This window comes from Meriones unguiculatus, chromosome 16 (genome assembly GCF_030254825.1).
Source record: "Meriones unguiculatus strain TT.TT164.6M chromosome 16, Bangor_MerUng_6.1, whole genome shotgun sequence".
Taxonomy (NCBI): Eukaryota; Metazoa; Chordata; class Mammalia; order Rodentia; family Muridae; genus Meriones; species Meriones unguiculatus.
In genome coordinates, this window is record NC_083363.1 from 8,099,280 (window position 1) to 8,118,253 (window position 18,974).

General features: G+C 46.5%; 1 protein-coding gene across 1 annotated transcript in view; it reads left to right on the forward strand.

Moving 5' to 3' along the window:
• Positions 1-18,974, forward strand: part of Trappc10 (trafficking protein particle complex subunit 10) — a 61,900-nt gene that overhangs the window by 22,551 nt on the left and 20,375 nt on the right. Inside the window, exons 4-13 of the mRNA XM_021649662.2 lie at positions 787-983; positions 3,347-3,542; positions 6,498-6,609; positions 9,711-9,958; positions 13,021-13,167; positions 13,680-13,794; positions 14,325-14,401; positions 15,291-15,382; positions 17,610-17,750; positions 18,064-18,176. Of these exons, the coding sequence (XP_021505337.1) occupies positions 787-983; positions 3,347-3,542; positions 6,498-6,609; positions 9,711-9,958; positions 13,021-13,167; positions 13,680-13,794; positions 14,325-14,401; positions 15,291-15,382; positions 17,610-17,750; positions 18,064-18,176 (1,438 nt within the window). The remainder of the gene's footprint in view (positions 1-786; positions 984-3,346; positions 3,543-6,497; positions 6,610-9,710; positions 9,959-13,020; positions 13,168-13,679; positions 13,795-14,324; positions 14,402-15,290; positions 15,383-17,609; positions 17,751-18,063; positions 18,177-18,974) is intronic.

Here is an 18,974-nt window from a genome sequence, read left to right on the forward strand (position 1 = left end):
GTATCTTTTGTTGTTGTTATTGTTAAACCCAAGGCATATGCTAGACAAGTGCTTCAAACCCAAGCCCAGTCTTGTGTCTTGGTTTTAGATTTTCTAAGTGTAAATGGAATTGTAAGTATGGTACATGGGGGCACTAGACATGAAGAACAGCCAGCAAGAGTCTTGGCTTTATTAGGGAGTGGTGCTTTCTCTGACCATTGCTCTGTGGGGGGGAGAGGGTGGCATTCTTTCTGATTACTTGGGTTCGTCTTGGGAAAGAGAAGTGGGACAGAGTTTGAGATGAACAGCTTCCTGCTAGCTCCTGTGAGCTGGGACAGCATGAGCGAGCTAAGGTGATCTTCTCTCCTGGCTCTTATCTGGAGAATTCAAGGGGCATTGAGGTTAGATCAATGGACCCTAAGGCTTCTAGAGAACTGAGGGCTACAGGGCAGCTGTCAGGAAGCTAGACTCCTGGCTGACTATGACATTGTCAGTGTTATGGGGCTTGGGCACAGAACCCTGACTGAAGCGCCTCCTCAGCTCATGGACAGTGTCACCGTGGGTAACCCTTTCAGCTCTTCAGTTCTTGGTGCTGGATCTTAGGCCTTTGGGTGCCAGAATGTGCTGGGGCTGAGACAGGCATGAAAATGAGCATGGCACTCAGGCTCAGGCATCTGGGCTTCTCCCCACTCCTGTTCATCCCCGGCTGCCTCGTGCTGTGGCTAGTGCCTCTTTGTTATTGACACTCAGGCCTGGAAACAAAAGGGCATTGGGGAGCTCACCTCACAGTGACTTATTTATTTTTAGGACACTGAAGTGTACAAAGCTACAGTAAAAGACGACCTCACCAAGTGGCAGAATGTTCTGAAAGCTCATAGCTCTGTGGACTGGTTAATAGTGGTAATTGAAAATGATGCCAAGAAAAAAAACAAAACCAACATCCTTCCCCGAACTTCTATTGTGGACAAAATAAGAAATGACTTTTGTAATAAACAGAGTGACAGGTAAGTGTCTTAGATTTTACCCACTTTGATGTCAGTGATAATTGTTGACTCGGCCAATCTAGAAAGCTACAGAGGGATGCCAGAGCCCTCCCCAAACCCATCATCTGCAGTTCCTGGCCTAGCATGTCATCTCCTAGGGGGATGTGTATGCAGCCTAAAGGGAGAAGCTTCTGGCCAGTGGCCCTAGGGGAGATCAGTCCTTGAATAGTGTAGAAGTCCCTAAACAGCCTTTTAATGGTGGGACACATATTTCTCTGTTTATAGGCCAGTTGTTAAAAGTTCCAGGAAGGAAATTGCAAAACACCAGTTCCGTCCCTTCATTGCACTGGCTTACTGCTCATCTGTGCATGCTCGGACTTCCTCTCCTTAACAGCCAACTGCCATGCCCAGTTGATCAGTTGGCTGCATGCTGACTTGTGCGCTGGTAGCTGGGTCTCAGAGATTGGCACTGGAGCCGCACCCTGCCCTGGTGTGCCAGGTTGTCATTCCCATGGTCATTACCACCAGTAACGACCCATGCTGCAAGAGCCTCTGAGTGCTGCCAGCCTCCTTGGGGGCCTGTGGGAGGTGCCCTGGGGACAGGGATGGGCCAGGAAGTACAGGATGTATGAAGTAGGTGGGAAAGCAGCCTAGAGTGGAGTGTTTTCATCTGTGTATCTTTAGAGCATTGTCAAACTGCAAAATTGACACCTGCTGTTGTCACTTAGTACATTGTGAGTTTTCCACAAACATTGTATCCCTGTCCCATTATTGCTAGTGAGAACACAATAGTGCATCAGATTAATAGGGTGTATGTTATTTATAGAAACCTCAAGGACTGTTGGGTTCTGTTGTCTTACTGTTATTATAGACAACATTGTACTTGTCTTTCCAGCTCAGATGTTGTGTTATGTCCTTAACTAGTTTCTTAGGATAAACTCCTTAAAGGAAAATTGCTTGGTTACAGGTTCTGTGTATTCTTCAAACCTTTGACAAAATACTGCTGAGTCAGATGTTGACTCAGTGATTGAGGTAGTTAGTGGTAGCATTAGTGTTTCTCTGAGGCCCTCCTTGGAAATCCCCCTCACATGTACACTTGTTAGCAGCTGCTCTGGTCTTCTGTGCCCTGGGAGACACTCATCAGTGTCCATTCCTCACGTCAGTAACTGTGCTGGGCTCTTTTTTTTTTTTTTAATTAATGCAAGCAGATGATAACCTAGAGACTGTACGAGTTGAAAGGCCTAACAAGGACTAAGAGAATGATGATGTAATATAGCATGGGAAATGATGGGTAGGCAAGCGGGCTGATGAAGGAGAGCCATGCCTCATGAGTGGTGGTGTAGGTCTCCATCCTGCAGTATGGAGATTACAGGAGACCATGCAAGAGTTTTGTTGGCAATTGCAGCTCCTGAGAGTGCCATAGGATAAGTGCTGAACTGGCAGATAGCAGCTCCTATTGGGAGGCGACCTCAGGGGTGCCTAGCCCTGGGCTCTGCCCTTCTGGGAGGGATCAGCCTACTGGGTGGGCGATGAGGGCTGTCTCTTTTGTGCTACCTCACCTTTTTGGTGGTTGCATGGAGGCTGCTGTCCCATGTTGGAGCACCGAGTTGGTTCATCTTGCTGTTTGCTAGCAGCTTAATAAAAATATTTATTAAAGAGAACTGTTGATACCCCTTGCATCAAGATTTTAAGATCATTTCTGAGTTTCGGTTTATTTGCATCATGGACACAGCCTCCTTGCAATTAAATTGCATCACACCCATCTGTCAGCTGTATTTGTCCTGTTTCTTAATGTTGTCTTTACAGAGTTGGAGTGTGGTGGTAGAGGCATATCTATGGAGAGGGCGGGGGCTCCCTGCAGGGGCCTCCCAGGATGTACTGCAGGGATCAGTGGAGTGGGTTTAGTGTGGAGAGGTGTCAGGTGAGCAAGAGGGTGCTGGAGGAAAGAGAAGGGTATGGCATGCTCGGTGACCCAGACTGGAGTGAGAGGAGTTGAAGCCAGGTGCTGCAGCTGGGCCCTGGTTCTCCCATGCTGAATTGAGGTATCTTGGTTTCATTCTGTCAGTGTAAGAAGCTGGTAGAGTCTGTGAGGCCTGTGAGAAAGGGGATTGGGAACTGAGGGTGGCATGGCTTCTGCAACACAATCGACCCTGCAAGTTACTCCTTTTTAGTCTCCCTCTAACTCCTGTCCATTCTTCTGCCCACTTTCCTTGAAACTTTTTCAGTGCTTCCTGCCCCAGCAGCAGTGAACAGCTTGGGCCCCTCCATGACGGTTTTCATTGATTGGAGACAGGAGAGGCAGTGGGGAATCTGGGAAGGAGGCTCAGCCAAGCAGGTGTTTCGTGCCTCAAGGTTTTCCCAGACTGCCCTTTATGTCTTTGTAGGTGTGTTGTGCTCTCTGACCCCTTGAAGGACTCTTCTCGAACTCAGGAATCCTGGAATGCCTTCCTGACCAAACTCAGGACTCTGCTGCTCATGTCTTTTACCAAAAACCTTGGCAAATTTGAGGATGACATGCGGACCTTGAGGGAAAAGAGGACAGAGCCAGGCTGGAGCTTCTGTGAATACTTCATGGTTCAGGTACTGGCCTCCTTCTGACTGTGTGAGGCATCTCTCAGGCTCGTTCCTGCTGGCTTTTGGAGCCAACCAGTAGCTGCCAGAGTGGCTATTCCTCTTCCTCTGCTGTAAGCAGATGATGACTGTGATTCCTGAAGGTCTCCTGCTGCTTCAAGCTCAACATCGCCCCACTTAGTTCTGGTCACTGGACTCATCTTGGTGTTGTTTGCACACAGGGACTTCTAAAGTCTGCTGTGGGTTAGGCAGAGGTGCCCAGCATTGGGAAATGACTGATATGGCCATACTGGTTCACTATTGTCCAGACACTGGGGTCGAGGCATGGGTTTCTGGGAACATTCCTCCTAAGAATGGATTGTGTTAAGCTGGTTCTTTACTAGAATTCACTAAATTATTTAGGCTTTTAAGTTGTTTAAAATCAGCCTTTTGTTTCTGAAGAGGAAAATTTTGGGGTGCACAGGAGTGTGGGTATGGGGATTCAGGTGATGCAGAGCAGTAGTAGTACAGGGACAGGAGTCTTGCTTTTAGGGTTCCTTGCTTTTTTTCACCACCTTTTGCCTGGGAAAGTGTAAGCTTCATGTTTACATATCAGTCATGTAGCAATAGCATATTTTGAATAAATGGAAGATCCATTCTGATTAGACATTTGATTTTATGTCTTATTCTGAAGCCTCTGTCTAAGGGATATCAAGAAGGTTTGGTCCAGGTGAGAAGATTTGAGTGTGTTAATCATTCTCTGTGTAGTTGCACACACCTTTCTAAGGCCCTGTCTCCTCACTTTTGAAGCTTATTAAGCATAGTCTGGGAATTACAGAGAAGGAAGACATGGCCAGCTGAAGACCACTGCTGGATTAGGGTGGAGGTCATTTTGCACCTGTACAAGATGGATGGGTGAGAGGTGGACAAATAGATGGCTACATGGATGGATGGGTACACGGCTAGATGGACTGCATAGATAGGTGGTGGATAGGTGGGAGGATGGATGCATAGTTGGTTGGATAAATAGATCAATAGATGGCTAGAAAAGTGGATGAATGGAGAGTCAGATACAGGGGCTGAAGAGATGGCTTAGCAGTTAAGAGCACTGGATGCTCTTGCAGAGGACCTTGCTTTGATTTTCACCATCAGTACGGTAGCTCACAACTGTCTGTAACTCCACCTTCAAGAGGAAACTGACACCTTCATTTTTGGCCTCCTTGAGCAAAACACCCATACACAGAAAATCAGAGTTAGATGCATGGATGGATTTTGAAAAATTCATGTAAGGCTATCTGGCTAATAGTATTGTAACAAGCAGTGATTTCAAGAGTCTGAGAATGGTACTACAGTTTCATGAGATGCTAATGTAGCAGGAGCTAAGACCTCCATACAAATCACTGTTTTCCTGGCAACAGTTTTCGAAGTCTAAAAGTAATATGGATTAAAAGTAAGAAAGCAATGTAAAGTGAATAAGGAGAGAACCCAGCAAATGCAATGACGTGGCACGACCTGAGGACATTGTGCTCAGTGAAAGGAGCCTGCCTAGGACATTGTTGCATTGTTGCCTAGGCAAATTTCTTGGAGTGGCCTGTTTCACAGACGGACTGGGAACAGAGGTTACACAGGCTGTGGAGGAGGTGGTCAAGTCATGTAGTAGCAACAGATTTATAGCTTCAGGGGAGGGAAAGGTTGTAGATGGTGCTTCTACAAAAGTATGGATGTACTTTACATTGCTACATAGTGAACTGATGCAGACCAGCTAGGCATGTAATCCTAGTATTAGAGACTGGAGGCAGGATGATCACCAGTCTGAAGCCAGCATGGGCTACATAGTGAGAGGCTATCTTAAAAGGAAAAACCAAATAGCACAATTGAGAAAGGATTAATTTATTGCAGTGTTCAGCCTGCAAAGCACTTGATTTAAAAAAAAGTGGGGAGGGGGTCCTGGTTGGAGGGACGGAACAAGAGGAGAAGTCAGGAGAATCCAACAGTGTGTGTGTGTGTGTGTGTGACACTGTCCAGTAGTGTTTGTAGAGGCAGCAGAAAACAGAACAGATAACTGAAGGCGGCTCTGGGCTTCAAAGGTTAAGCCCGCTGCTTCCCTGCAGCTTCTCTCTGGGTTCTGGGTAATAGCTGAACTCACAGCCTAGCCAGTGCAGGGAACTTTATCATCCAGATACAGAACCAGGTGAGGAACCCGAAGTCTGGGCAGACTTCTGGTCAGCCCAGATGCAACTGGGAGAGATGATGAGGCTGGAATCTGGATCCAAAGTGGGCTGTGGGTTTCAGCTATGTTCCTGATCCCTTTCTAGTGAGCGCTGTCTGGGGCTTCAGGCTGTAGGATCAGAGACTGAAGCCACATCAGGATCTGAGTGTATTGGAGTAGATTTACACAGATGTGTTTGTCCCCCTGGCTTTTGCTTTAATGTGTAGTGATGGAAATCAGAACGCTATGGCCATCTCTGTTCAGTATTTCATTCAACAGATACTAAGCAGCTATTTGTGCTGCACACTTCAATGCCAGAGTGATGACCACACATCACTTTCATGAGGTTACTGTCAGAGTGGAGAAGGAAGGTATCAACAGCCAGGGGTCAGGAGAGCAGAAAGAAGCCTCACTGAACAGGGGACACAGACAGCCTGGGAGAGGCCAAAGAGTAAGCTATGTGGAGATCAGGAGGAAGAGTGAGCATTCTAGCTCAAGAGAAGAGGCAGCTGTGTGTCTGGGAGAGCGAGAGGCTAGGTTATGAGGTAACACTGGGAAGGGGTACCACTGTGACCAGCTGTGCCCAGTGCTGCTGGAAGGCTAGCCCTGGCCTTGCTTTTTGCCTTCTCCTTTCTGTTCTCCATCCTCCTTTGTGGGTTCTGATGTGGAGTCATGGAGGCTGGGTGATCACTGGCTGAGTGAGTCTCTTTCACAGCACTGTCTGCCCTCCATGGCTGATATGGCTTCCGGTGCTAACTGGTGTCTTCCGCTCACAGGAGGAGCTTGCCTTTGTCTTTGAGATGCTGCAGCAGTTTGAAGATGCTCTGGTACAGTACGACGAGCTGGATGCCCTGTTCTCACAGTATGTGGTCAACTTTGGAGCTGGGGGTAAGTAGATGTCTCAGCAGTTCCCCCACTTTTCATTTCAGCTAGTCTGTTCTGCAATTAATAGTTTATTGTTGTTTTATGCAGATTGTAAAGGGTATTCTCATTCCTGTTGGAAATAAAATGAGAGGTAATTAAGAATTAGTCACTGTCACTTTCAGAAGAAGTCTCAAGTAGTAAAAAAAAAAAAAAAAAAAAGCTGCTTTCAGGTTCTGTAGCTTCTGACTCAGAGTAGATGTCCTTACCCTCTGTCTGCAGTCCTCAGAGATCCTTCTGTGAGTTTACTATGGCACTGTTGCAGTAGCACCGTTGATCTTTCAAGCACTTAAGTAGTATTTTAAATCCTTTTACAGTTGCAGAATTAGCACAATGAAAACACACACAGAGAAGACGGTTGAAAGCTGGGAAGTAAGTCCGTGGGTAAAGTGGCTGCACTAGGGTAGCATGCACATCTGGTTGAGCACAAGGACCTGACTTTGAGTCCCAGAACTCATCTGAAGTAGTGCTTGCTTCTAGTCTGTAACAGGGCCTCACTGGTCAGCCATGCTACCTAGTCAGCAAGCTCTGGGTCAGTGAGAGACTTTGTCCTAAGACCTAAGAGAACAAGTGAAGAAGATTCCCTAGCATTGGTCTCTGGCCTCCATGTGTACATGCATACATGTTTACACATACCAACAGGTACACAAAAAGGAAAGAATTAAGCCAGGTGTGGTGGTGCATACCTTTAATACCAGCACTCTGGGAGGCAGAAGCAGGCGGATCTCTGTGAGTTTGAGGCCAGCCTGGTCTACAAAGTGAGTCCAGACCAGCAAAGGCTACATAGATAAACCCTGTCTCAAAAAACCAAACCAAATCAAATCAAAACAAACAAACAAACAAAAATACCCACCCAGTATCATATTATTGAGACACTTAGGAAATTTTAATTTATGTGTCTTGTCTCTGCATGTATGCATATGTCTAGGTACCTAAGAAAGCCAGAATGAAGGATCTCCTGGAGCTGTTACAGACAGTTGTGAGCTAACCTGATGTGGATGCTGGGGACTGAACTCAGTCTGAAAAGTAGCAAGTGCTCTTGACTGCTGAGCCATCTCTCCTTATTGAGACATTTTTCCCTTTCTTTCTTGTTAGCACTGTCATGGAATCTCTCCAAGCTGCCCAGTCAAATGCCAAGCTCTTTTTGTTAATAGATGCACAGTACGTCAGCTGCCTCCCGAGAGTCTTTTCAGATATCCCCTGGTGCTAGAGTCTGGGTTGTTTTCTCCTTCCCACCCAGTCCCTGGGCTAAGCTACACATGTTGTTAAGAACCTTGTCACTGTGTCTGAAGGAAGCAGTGATGTTCATGGACTGTGGCACCAGTTGAGAACCTACAGAATTACTAGTTACTAGACAGTTGCCACACCTGGGCTTGCCCTAGTCCTGAGATGGGCCTCACTCCTTGACCTCCACTCTAGAGCAGTCCTTATGTAATAGTTGGGATGTCTCATTCTGCTAATATCCAGATATCAGTGTGGAACCAAAGTAAAACATTTGCTAATTAAACTATAGAAATTAGAAAGGTAAAAGTGGTTCTCATATTTTTTTTTAAGATTTATTTTTTTATGTGCATTATGTGGGACTCAGAGTCAGATCCTTGTGCTCAACCATGTGCATGCTACCCTAGTGCAGCCACTTTACCCACGGACTTACTTCCCAGCTTTCAACCGTCTTCTCTCTGTGTGTGTTTTCATTGTGCTAATTCTGCAATTGTAAAAGGATTTAAAATACTACTTAAGTGCTTGAAAGATCAACGGTGCTACTGCAACAGTGCCACAGTTTTGTCTGCATGTATGTCTGTGTGGAGATGTCAGATCCCCTGGACTGGAGTTACAGTTTAGAGCTGCCATCTGGGTGCTGGGAATTGAATCTGGGTCCTCTGGAAGAGCAGCCAATGCTCTTAGCTGCTGAGCCAAATCTCTGGCCCCTTCACATTTATTTTTGTTACATATCCGTATAATATACACACCTCACTTGAATATAAGATTGTTCTTATATTTCACCAATTTCTTTGGTTTTCCTCAATTTAAAAATAAATGTGGGGCAATTTAAAATCTAAAAATAAACCAGGCCAAGTTTTTGTAGTTGAATGAAAGGATTTCTTCAGTGTAAACTGGGCCACCTGGTGCCAGGCATGGCTGTAGATGCAGTTAGGAGCAAGGCCCTCATGGACCACCATTGTGAATGGAGATGAACTCAGCTTCATTTGCAGCAGTAGTCATGGGCAATGAAGGGGATTTGGGAAAAGCAATGGCTGAGACCACCCCTCCTTGAGAGGTGTCATCTCGCCAGGGGCCTGAGTAGAACAGGACAGTGACCCTAAAGCACCCAGTCTGACAAAGGGAACTGCCTGTGTGGCATCACCCAGGCTTGATGCAGCAGCTCCACCTAGATGGTTACAGCGGTTGTGGTCAGGGAGGCCACAAGCTGCAGTTGACATGCCAGCTGAGGAATGTCAGTCACCAGGTTGTACATGGAGTGGTCATAAGGGTAAATGATTTTTTTTAACTACAGATGAAATGACTTGTTATTATAGATTGTTATTTTAAGATCAAATTTAGTACCAAGGCTGTAATTTAGATGCGGGGAGTTTGTTGGGAAGCTGACAAGAAGTGCTCCTCTGGCTATTGCACCTTCCTCCCTGTGCCTTCATCACGCCCTCTGGTACCTCTGGTACCTCTACTCAGGGGTCTGATGGGGACGAAGTGAGTAAGGCAACTACCAGGATGGTCAGGCAGTCACTGGGCTCACTGACATGGAACTGCGGTGCCCCAGCTCCACAGCCTGAGCATCAAGGTGGCTGCCTTACACACTGTATACGTGCACAGGACCTCCTGGGCATGGTAGGATGGCATGTACTGTGTTCAGCCACAGATAACATGATCCAAACGGGTATGCCTGCAGGGGCCGCCCCATCTCAAAGCAGTAGCTGATTGTTGGGGCAGTGGCCTATAGTGTCTGGTTGGAAAGCTGCTTGCTCCTGCATGAGACCTTGAAGTCCTGGGCAGGAGTTTTAGTTAGGTGAGGCACCTGCAGTCAGCATCTTTCATGATGTGTGTTTGTTTAGATGGTGCCAACTGGCTGACTTTTTTCTGCCAGCCGGTGAAGAGCTGGAATGGACTGGTGCTCCGCAAGCCCATAGACATGGAGAAGCGTGAGCTGATACAGAAACAAGAGGCCACTCTGCTGGACCTGCGAAGCTACCTGTTCTCCCGCCAGTGCACCTTGCTCCTCTTCCTCCAGCGGCCGTGGGAGGTGGCTCAGCGCGCCTTGGAGCTGCTGCACAGCTGTGTGCAGGAGCTGAAGCTCTTAGAAGTGAGTTGGTTCCTCCCCTCGGTTACCTTGTCCTGGGAGGTGTGGGAACTGTGGGTGTGTGAAGAAGCCAGTGAGTGGGGGGAGCGGTTGAATTGTTAGCTGTAGTGATAGAAATATCTTAATCCTTTAGAGAAGAATGCACCTAGGGGATACTGACCCCTTCACAGCCTGGGGTATGCACACTTTAGTAAGGTAGTGTTTCAGGGACTTCTGCACCCAGGATATTCACATGTGCATACATAGGATATCAGGTCCGTGGCACCATTTCTCAGTTGAGACCTCCGAAATGTTTTAACCAGAGCCATAGAATATTGTTATAGAACTGTCATTATCTGCACCCAGGGCCACGTAATCCCCTGGTGTGCTGCAGGCTTACCAAGGCATTGTCATGGTGAGGCCTTGATAACATGTAGACAGTCATAGAAGTCATGGTGTCCTGGCTGTGACCACACGAACTCACTGAATCGGCTCACAGGAAACACTTTTGGCTCACGGCCTTAGAGATTTTCAGTCCTTCCTGACAATGAGAGTGTATGGTGGAGGCTCCTTACATCTCAGAGGATCAGGAAATAGAGAACAAGCCAGAACTGAGAGCCAGTTTGTCCCTAGTGACCTATCCCAGCAGCTGTTACCTATTCCAGAGGCAACATAGTCTCGAAGATGGTGCTGCCAGCTGGAGGATAGTTTAAAACATGAGCCCGTGGGAGATGCTTCAGCGTCAAGACATAGGTATAATTTACCCAGTTAGCTGAAATGTTGGCAAGAGGGTATTTAATAATACAGTAACATTTTTGTATACCTCATAATCTGAATGATAGGCCCAACATGTTTTTGAAGTAATCTTAAAAGATTCATCCATTTTGTGGATGTGTGTGAGGAGAATGCGTGCTTGCAGTTGTGCACTTATTGCTTTCCACCGTATTCCTTTCAAACAGTCTCTTGGGGCTGGAGAGATGATGGCTCAGCAGTTAAAAGCACTGGCTGCTCTTCAGAAGGCACAGGTTTGAGTCTCAGCACCTACATGGCAACTCTTAACCATTTATAAGGCTAGTCCCAAGAGATCTGATGATCTCGTTGAGCACCAAGCACAGATGTGGTTTATAGACATACATACAAACAGAGCAAAACACTCATTCACATAATGCAATTAAGACAATTAAAAAGAAAAAAAAGACACGGTCTCTCACTGAATGGGAAACTCACCATTATGCTTATGCGGCTGGTTAGTGAGCTCCAGCATCTCTCTACACGTCTTCACCCCACACCCTCCTGTCGCTGAGATTACATTATGCACAGCCATACCTGGCTTTTTATGTGGATATGGAGTAGAGGGGTGGGGGTTTGAATTCAGGTCCTCATGCTTGCATTGGAAGCCATCTCCATGGTACTCCCCCTGCCTCCTCTTTCTCTTCCTTCTCCTTCTCGTCTTCCTTTTCTTTTAACCCAATTATTTTAGTTACCTAAAATATATAATCAAGTAAGTAGGAGAAATAATCACCCACAGTGAAGCATGGTTCTCCTGGACCCTGTGGTGACCCTGGCGGGGAGACTCCACTTTAGTGGCTCTTTGTACTGCCCCGCTGCATCTATCTTTCCTTCCCCCAGGAGGTCCTTCTTCCCCTAGTGTGGACGGGGGCGGGGCGGGAAGATAATGGCATGTTCATCTCAGCTCACACACTTTTCCAGTGATGCTGCTTAGTGGAGAGCATCCCAGTTCACCCCAGCGTGGTAGCTGAGGGTCCTACCCCTTCCCCCTGCACAGGGGCATGCTCTTTTGGGGGTCTTAGTCCTGATCCCTTGGCGTGGCCTGCTTCTGATGAAAGCTGTGCCACTGTGAAGGGGGCTTTTTCTGTTTGGGGATGCAAGTGAGTAACTTGACCCTTCAGAAACTGGTCATGCAATCATCTAAAGCAACACCAAAGGCGCCTTGGTTCTTATAGCCTCTTCTTTGCTATCAGGTCTCAGGGTATCTGTAAGAAGGCTGTTGGGAGCCTGTCTCATGAGCACAAGGTGGCCTTCGCATGCCAATTGTACAGATGTCACTTCTGTTTCACTTTATGTAGCAATAGTAGCTTGTTTCACCAAAACTAAGATATCAGCTGCAAGGTAAGCCATGTTAGTCATCAATGGTGGGCGTGTTTGATTCACAGATTGAAAAAGGTGTACGTAGGTTGATTGTAAAAGGTATGTATTTTTGTGATTCAGAGACCTTCTCAAAACTGTCATCAGCTATGGTGGCAGTAACTGCTTTTTCCCTGCTTACTTTTCTGGGTGTTGTTCTAAGCAAACTTGGGATGTTGTATAGAATCTGTTGTGCATGTTCTACTACACATTTGCCTAAGCTACAGGAACTCTTTAATTCTAATGCCACTTTGATCTGGTGTTAAGCATTTAGCTGTCATTGTTGAATGTCACTGATGTTCTTTCTACTTTATTGAATGGTCTGTTCTTAGTGTGACCATGAAGACCTGGGACTCCCCTCCTCACTTCTAGACAGCATAGCTAGGCCTCATGCTAAGCCAGGTAATAATTAGCTTTTCATAGGCGCGTGCGTGTGTATGTGTGTGTGTGTGTGTGTGTGTGTGTGTGTCTGTATGATATATATGCATATAGTATATGTATGTGTGTGCACTACATCTGTGCGTTTGGTGCTGTTGGAGGCCAGAGAAGAACATTGGATGCCTGGGACTGGGTTATGGATGGACAGGAGCTACCGTGTGAGTTCTGGGAGTTGAGCCTGGATCCTCTGAAAGAGCAGTAAGTGCTCTTAATCTCTGAGCCAACTCTGAGCCAACTCTCGAGTTCTTATAGGCTTTACTTAATAAGGTTTTAAAATTATGTAACTGAACACTGTATGCTAGCCGAGTCCTTTATAATCACCAAACACGTGACTCAAAGATGCATTTGACAGAGGCCGAGCCTGTCTCTGGCTTGTGATAGGTTACCCTTCTGTAGCTTTGTGGTAACATATTGTAACATGTCCCTGTTACACTGTCAGATCGCTGGAAACTATAGATTTGTGTTTACGGCATTCTCATTTGCCCATCCTTGTGCCCTCATAGGTCTCTGTCCCTCCTGGTGCTCTGGATTGCTGGGTATTTCTGAGCTGTCTGGAGGTGTTGCAGAGGATAGAAGGCTGCTGTGACCGGGCACAGATAGACTCAAACATTGCCCACATGGTGGGACTGTGGAGCTATGCAATGGAAAAGGTACCTGCTATTATGTGTGAAGTGCTCGCATGTCTATGGGTGCCTGTGTGGCAGGCAGCATGGGCTGTTTGGAGAAATCTAGCTTAGACTACCGTGGATACTCTCGTGTCCTCACAGTCTGCGTCAGAGTTTCCTAGTTCTTGACAGCTTCGTCAGCAGATGGCAAGTGAGACAGTGTCAGTGTCAAGGAGGGGCAAGTAGGAAGGTGCAGTGGGCAGCAATGTGAGGAGTGTAGATGTGAGCCTGTGTGTGCAGGGGCAGGGTGCACATAGAGCAGCAGGCAAAGAGTGGGCACAGTAGGCTGAATGGCAGAGAGAGGATTCACAAGCTCAGCTCCCTCCCAGAACCAACCAAAAAAGTTGTGAGCTTGCAGCCAGCCCATAAAGGGATCACTTAGATAAGAAATCTGTTTCTTCCACAACGAGCGGAATTGGGGTTATGTATTTACTGCATTCGTGGGTTGCCTACTGACGTAGGGCAAATGAACTGAAATTATGGATTTTGTTCAACAGCTAAAGTCCTTAGGGTACCTTTGTGGACTTGTGTCAGAAAAAGGACCCAACTCAGAAGATCTCAACAGGACGGTTGATCTTTTGGCAGGATTAGGAGCTGAGAGACCCGAAACAGGTATGGTTGCTGTTGAAGCCTAGTGGAGATTGCCAGAACCGATAGCACCCCCTGCCAGGTGGAGCTCAGGGCAAGGGCGTGGATCTGTATTGCCCCAGTCATACGTCCTTTCTCCATTTGAGAAGTCTCGTCTCAGAGATTAGGGTTTTTGGTTGGTTGGTTGGTTGTTTTGTTTTTTGTTTCAAGACAGGGTTTCTCTGTATAGCCTTGGCTGTCCTGGACTCACTTAGTAAACCAGGCTGGCCTGGAACTCACAGAGATCCACCTGCCTCTGCCTCCCTGAGTGCTGGGTTCACAAGCATGCACCACCATGCCTGGCCATCAGAGAACAGTTTTATGGAATGGTCTTGAGCTGTTTCATGAAGTGGAGAGGAATAGACGTCATAATATGGTCACACTGGCAAGGCTGTGTTTTCACGATTCCCATGAGTGTCCTGTGAGATCATCACCCTGAGGTCTAAAAGTGAGCGTGACACATACAACTGTTCATGCTGCTGCTGAGAAAGATGCTTCCTTCCATTGTCTTTCAGCCAACACAGCTCAGAGTCCTTATAAGAAACTCCAGGAAGCGCTGTCCTCAGTAGAGGCCTTTGAGAAGCACTACTTGGTGAGTGTGGTAGTGGCCCTCTGGCCACTCAGCCTCGACTGGCTTTGTTCTGGCCTTCTGAATTGGATGAGCTGATATTTCAACCCCTCATTGTTGGCCCTAGTCGTTTATTTGGTACACTGGGGAGAGGTGTATGGAAACTGGGTAGTTATTTACATGTGGATTAGTACCTCTCAGACCGTGATTAGGTACAAACACAACAATGAAATACTTACAATTTTGTTCAGCATAGGTTTTTCCCTTTAGGAAGTAGATAATGAATACTTTTCTTTGTCAAAAGTGCCCATTTGTGCTTGGGCAGAGCTATGGTGCTTGATTTTAAAGGTTAAATTAGCAAGATTCCAGGAAGTAATGACAGGTGGGTGTCAGCTCAGTTCCCGACCCTGAAGTGGGAAGGGCTGTAAATCTACTGTGTTCCCATTTCATACGCTGCTAGGAAGAGTGCCAGGAAGGGTGTGTTCAGACAGAAGCAGTGAGAGAGTTACACAAGCTATGCTGTGTGAGTTTGTGACTGTCTTATATAATGTGCTTCATAACACACGTACAAGTTACTGGCTTTGTACGGAAATTACGGTGTGTCATGTGACACTGTGAAAGTAGCAGATACCAAGTGAAAACTGTTAATCACAGTGTGTTCTTTGGTAAAGTAAATGCGAGGCGTGCCCTAAAATTTCAAGCACAGGTCCAGAAGAGGTCGTGGGGGTTAAGGACATGTGGTGCTTGTGCAGAAGTTCTGAGCGCTTTCCCTGGGACCCACGTCGAGAGGCTTGTAACTCTAGTTCCAGGTGATCCGATGCCTGTGGCCTCGTGTGCACGTACCCTCATCTCCACATACACATAATTAAAGATAAACTCACGGACATAATTGTGCTTTTTCACTTTTTCACAGGACTTGTCCCATGCCACCATTGAGATGTACACAAGCATTGGGAGGATCCGATCTGCCAAGCTCGTTGGGAAAGACCTGGCAGAATTTTACATGTAATTGATGGTGAACTTGGATTTAAGCATTTCACATATATATGAAAAGATTTATACACAGAATTACTGTAAAGTCTGCATGACTTGGTAGATGGAGATAAGTAGACCCCATTAGCCAGTCATCATCTTGTGTAGAGTTTCTTCCAGAATCACATGGGGAGGTTTTTGGCTTATTACTTTAGTGGTTGTTACTGATCTTTGACCCTCTATATTTAATTAATGTTAGGGATCCAGACCCAGATATACATGCATAAAACAGATCTTAACTTTTAGGTTAACTAATTAACTTAGATGAACAATGAGAGTATTTTGGAGCCTACCTTCCAGGATAGGTAAGCAGCATTTGGTCATGTAGTCTAGAGTTCATCACAAACCCACCAGATGCAAGTGGGAGGGACGCCCTGGGCGTGAGCATGGAAACCTGCTCTAGCTCTGGGGTTTGTGAGAAAACTGGTCTGCTGAAAGAAAGCAAACTTGGCCTGCCACAGTGGGATTCCGCTTCAAAGCTCTGCAAGGAGATGTCACTTATAAATGGGAGAGGAAGCTTGTGTACTTGAAACAAAGTTTTGAAATTTGTACTTAAGGTAATTTTAGTACATGAAACAAAACTGGTGTGGATTGTTGGATAGGGCCTTTTAGACACCTAAGTGACTCCAGGTTTTCTGGCGCAGCCGTCCCTCACCTACCTTCTTCACAGTGGGGCTGGAACTGTGAACAAGCTCAAGGAGTCGTGATCCACTCCTGCAGTCAGGGGAAGCTATGTCTAGGGGTGCTGTGAGCTTAATGCACTTGACCACTGTAGAGTCCAGGGGCACAGAGTCCCAGTGCCAGGCACTGGCCTTTCCTTTAGGACCCAGAGACCCAGTTCAGCTTGGCCACATACTAGCCGAATGACAAGTAGCCTCCCTCTTCGTAAGGTTCCCCAGACTCTGTAAACTCATTGGATACTTAGAGTGCTGTAGAGATGGTAAATGAAGAGGTAGGAAGGTTCTAATCCCTTTAAAAAACTGGGGTTTGTAGGAGAACCAAAAGAATGCAGAAAAACTAGTGTACTTTGATAAGTTTAAATTTTACTTAATTTGAGAAACATTTAATTTGGGACTTATGAACTCTGATTGTGTCTGAAATAGTGGAAATGGGGATTCTGCCCCAAGGATGCCCTGGAGAGCTTAGCTGTATTGCCCTCTGGGGAAGGCATGGGAGCCCCAGTCTCTCTGAGGTATAACAGGTGCTGGTGAATTTGTGCTGAAAACTTAACTTAGTTTATTCTGAGCGTCTTTGTGGTTTCCTTGGACCTAGGAAGGCTTTCTCTTGGTATTGCTTGTCTAATCTTTGGTGCCCTCAGTCTCTGGAACCAGCTTGTATGTATATGCCTGGTTGTAACTGACCTCAGCTCTAGTATAGAGACTGTTGGCATGGGCCCAGCATGGTATGGCAACATGTCCCAGCTGTGACTAGTCACTAGGAATTTGGACAAATCCTTCCCTTCTCCCAGCCTTTGCTGCCCCACCTGCCAGTAAGAAAGTATTTTTGGGCTGGAGAGATGGCTCAGAGGTTAAGAGCACTTACTGCTCTTCCAGAAGTCAATTCCCAGTAACTACATGGTGGCTCACAACCATCTAGCATGAGATCTGGCACCCTATTCTGGTGTGCAGGTGTACATGCAGACAGAACATTGTATACATGATAAATAAATCTGAAAAATAAAATACTTTTTTAAATTTAATTTTAATTTTTATATTGATTACAGTTTATTTTGTATTCCAGCTGTAGCCCTCTCCCTCATTCCCTCCCAATCCCACCCTCCCTCACTTATCTTCTCCCTGCCCCTCTCTAAGTCCACTGATAGGGGAGGTCCTCCTCCCCTTCCATCTGACCCTAGCTTATCAGGTCTCATCAGGACTGGCTGCATTGTCCTCCTCTGTGGCCTAGCAAGGCTGCTCCTCCCTTCAGGGGGAGAGTGGGAGGGAGGCTAAAAAGTATTCTTACCTACTGACCTGAGATCTAGCTAGGAAGTGTGAACAATGCTAGTGACAGATGCCAGAGCAACAGCATAGTATCACCCTGAATCCACTGCTCAGATGGTACCCCAGTAGTCCTTTGTGGCTTCCTCACAGGAGGAGTGGTGAGGAGGAGTGTGGGAGGACTGTAAAAGCATCCAAGTGTCATGTGGAGGTCTGCTTGCCCTTGTGAGGACTAACAAGCTTCTGTTTGCTAACTTTGCAAGGAAGAAAAGGTCACCACAGAAGGCAGAAATGTATCTTCAGGGAGCTTTAAAAAATTACCTGGCTGAGGGCTGGGCCCTGCCTGTCACACATACAAGGAAGCAGCTAGCCGAGTGCCAAAAACACCTTGGACAAATGGAAAAGTATCCTTTGAATCCAATGACGTCATAACACAAGTCACTGTCTGATTATATGGTGTCACTGCTCACAACTGAGTGTGTTGGCTGCTCCTAGTTATAGGGGAAAGAGGCTCTGCCTTACTGGGAGGGTGGGGGACCATAGAGCATAGACCAAGTATCCACTCTTTTTTAAAATCTTAACTTTGAGTTTCTAATAATGTTAAAAAAAAATACTCTCCTTTGGGCCATTCTTTGAAGGCAAGCGAGGACATTTGAAGCCCTTTTGTCCCAGCATCCTCCCCAGGAGGTCCTCCCTGGCCCTTAACTCACACTTTAGCTACTTGCAGACCAGCAGCCTTTTGGCCAGTGACCATCACCTGATGGAGGAAGAGCGGAAGTACTTCTGCCAGGAGATCCTCAGCTTTGCTAGCCAGCAAGAGGACAACCCAGGTGAGGCTGGTGGCCAGTCCTGTGTCACAGGATTTTCAATACAGTACGAAAGGAGGAGGAGGAACAGAGCCATACTGCTGGCCTGTGAAGCAGCCGTGGGTCTTTGTCTTTCTCAGTCTCTTTCTCTTTGCTGAACTTGAGTGAAGCTCTGGACTGCACCCAAACCAGATAGCATGCTTCTGTGATGCAGAAGAATGTTCCAGACTCACAAGAGGCATTCATAGGTACCTGCCCAGACTCAGGTCTCTCTGATTACCTCAAGAGTGCTTCCATGAATTGCTGTAATTTTTATGTTGTATGTTTTGAGACATGTTCTCATGATGTGGTCCTGGCTAGTCTGAAACTTACTATGTAGACCCAGCTGGGTCTATAAGGCCTTGAAATAGTCCTTCTGCATCTGACTCTCAAGTGCTAAGCATGCATTACTGTGTGTGTGTGTGTGTGTGTGTGTGTGTGTGTGTGTGTGTGTGTTGATGTCAGGATGTCTTTCTTAATCACCTCTCCACTTACTTTTGGAGATAAGGGATTCCTCTGAACTTGTTTCTAGGCTGGCCAGAGAGCTGTGGAATGTGCCTCTTCTCCTCTCCAGTGCTGCAGTAGCAGATGCTCGGCTTCTCTGTGGATGCCGAGGTTCCAAACTGAGATACACATGCACACATGCCAAACCCTGAACCTATTAACCATCTCTGCAGACCCACATAAATCATTTTTAGTGGAGTCCAATGAAGAGCCACATATCACTTAATTCTTGGCACATACATTATATGAAAGGAGGAGAAGGAGCAGAACCATACTACT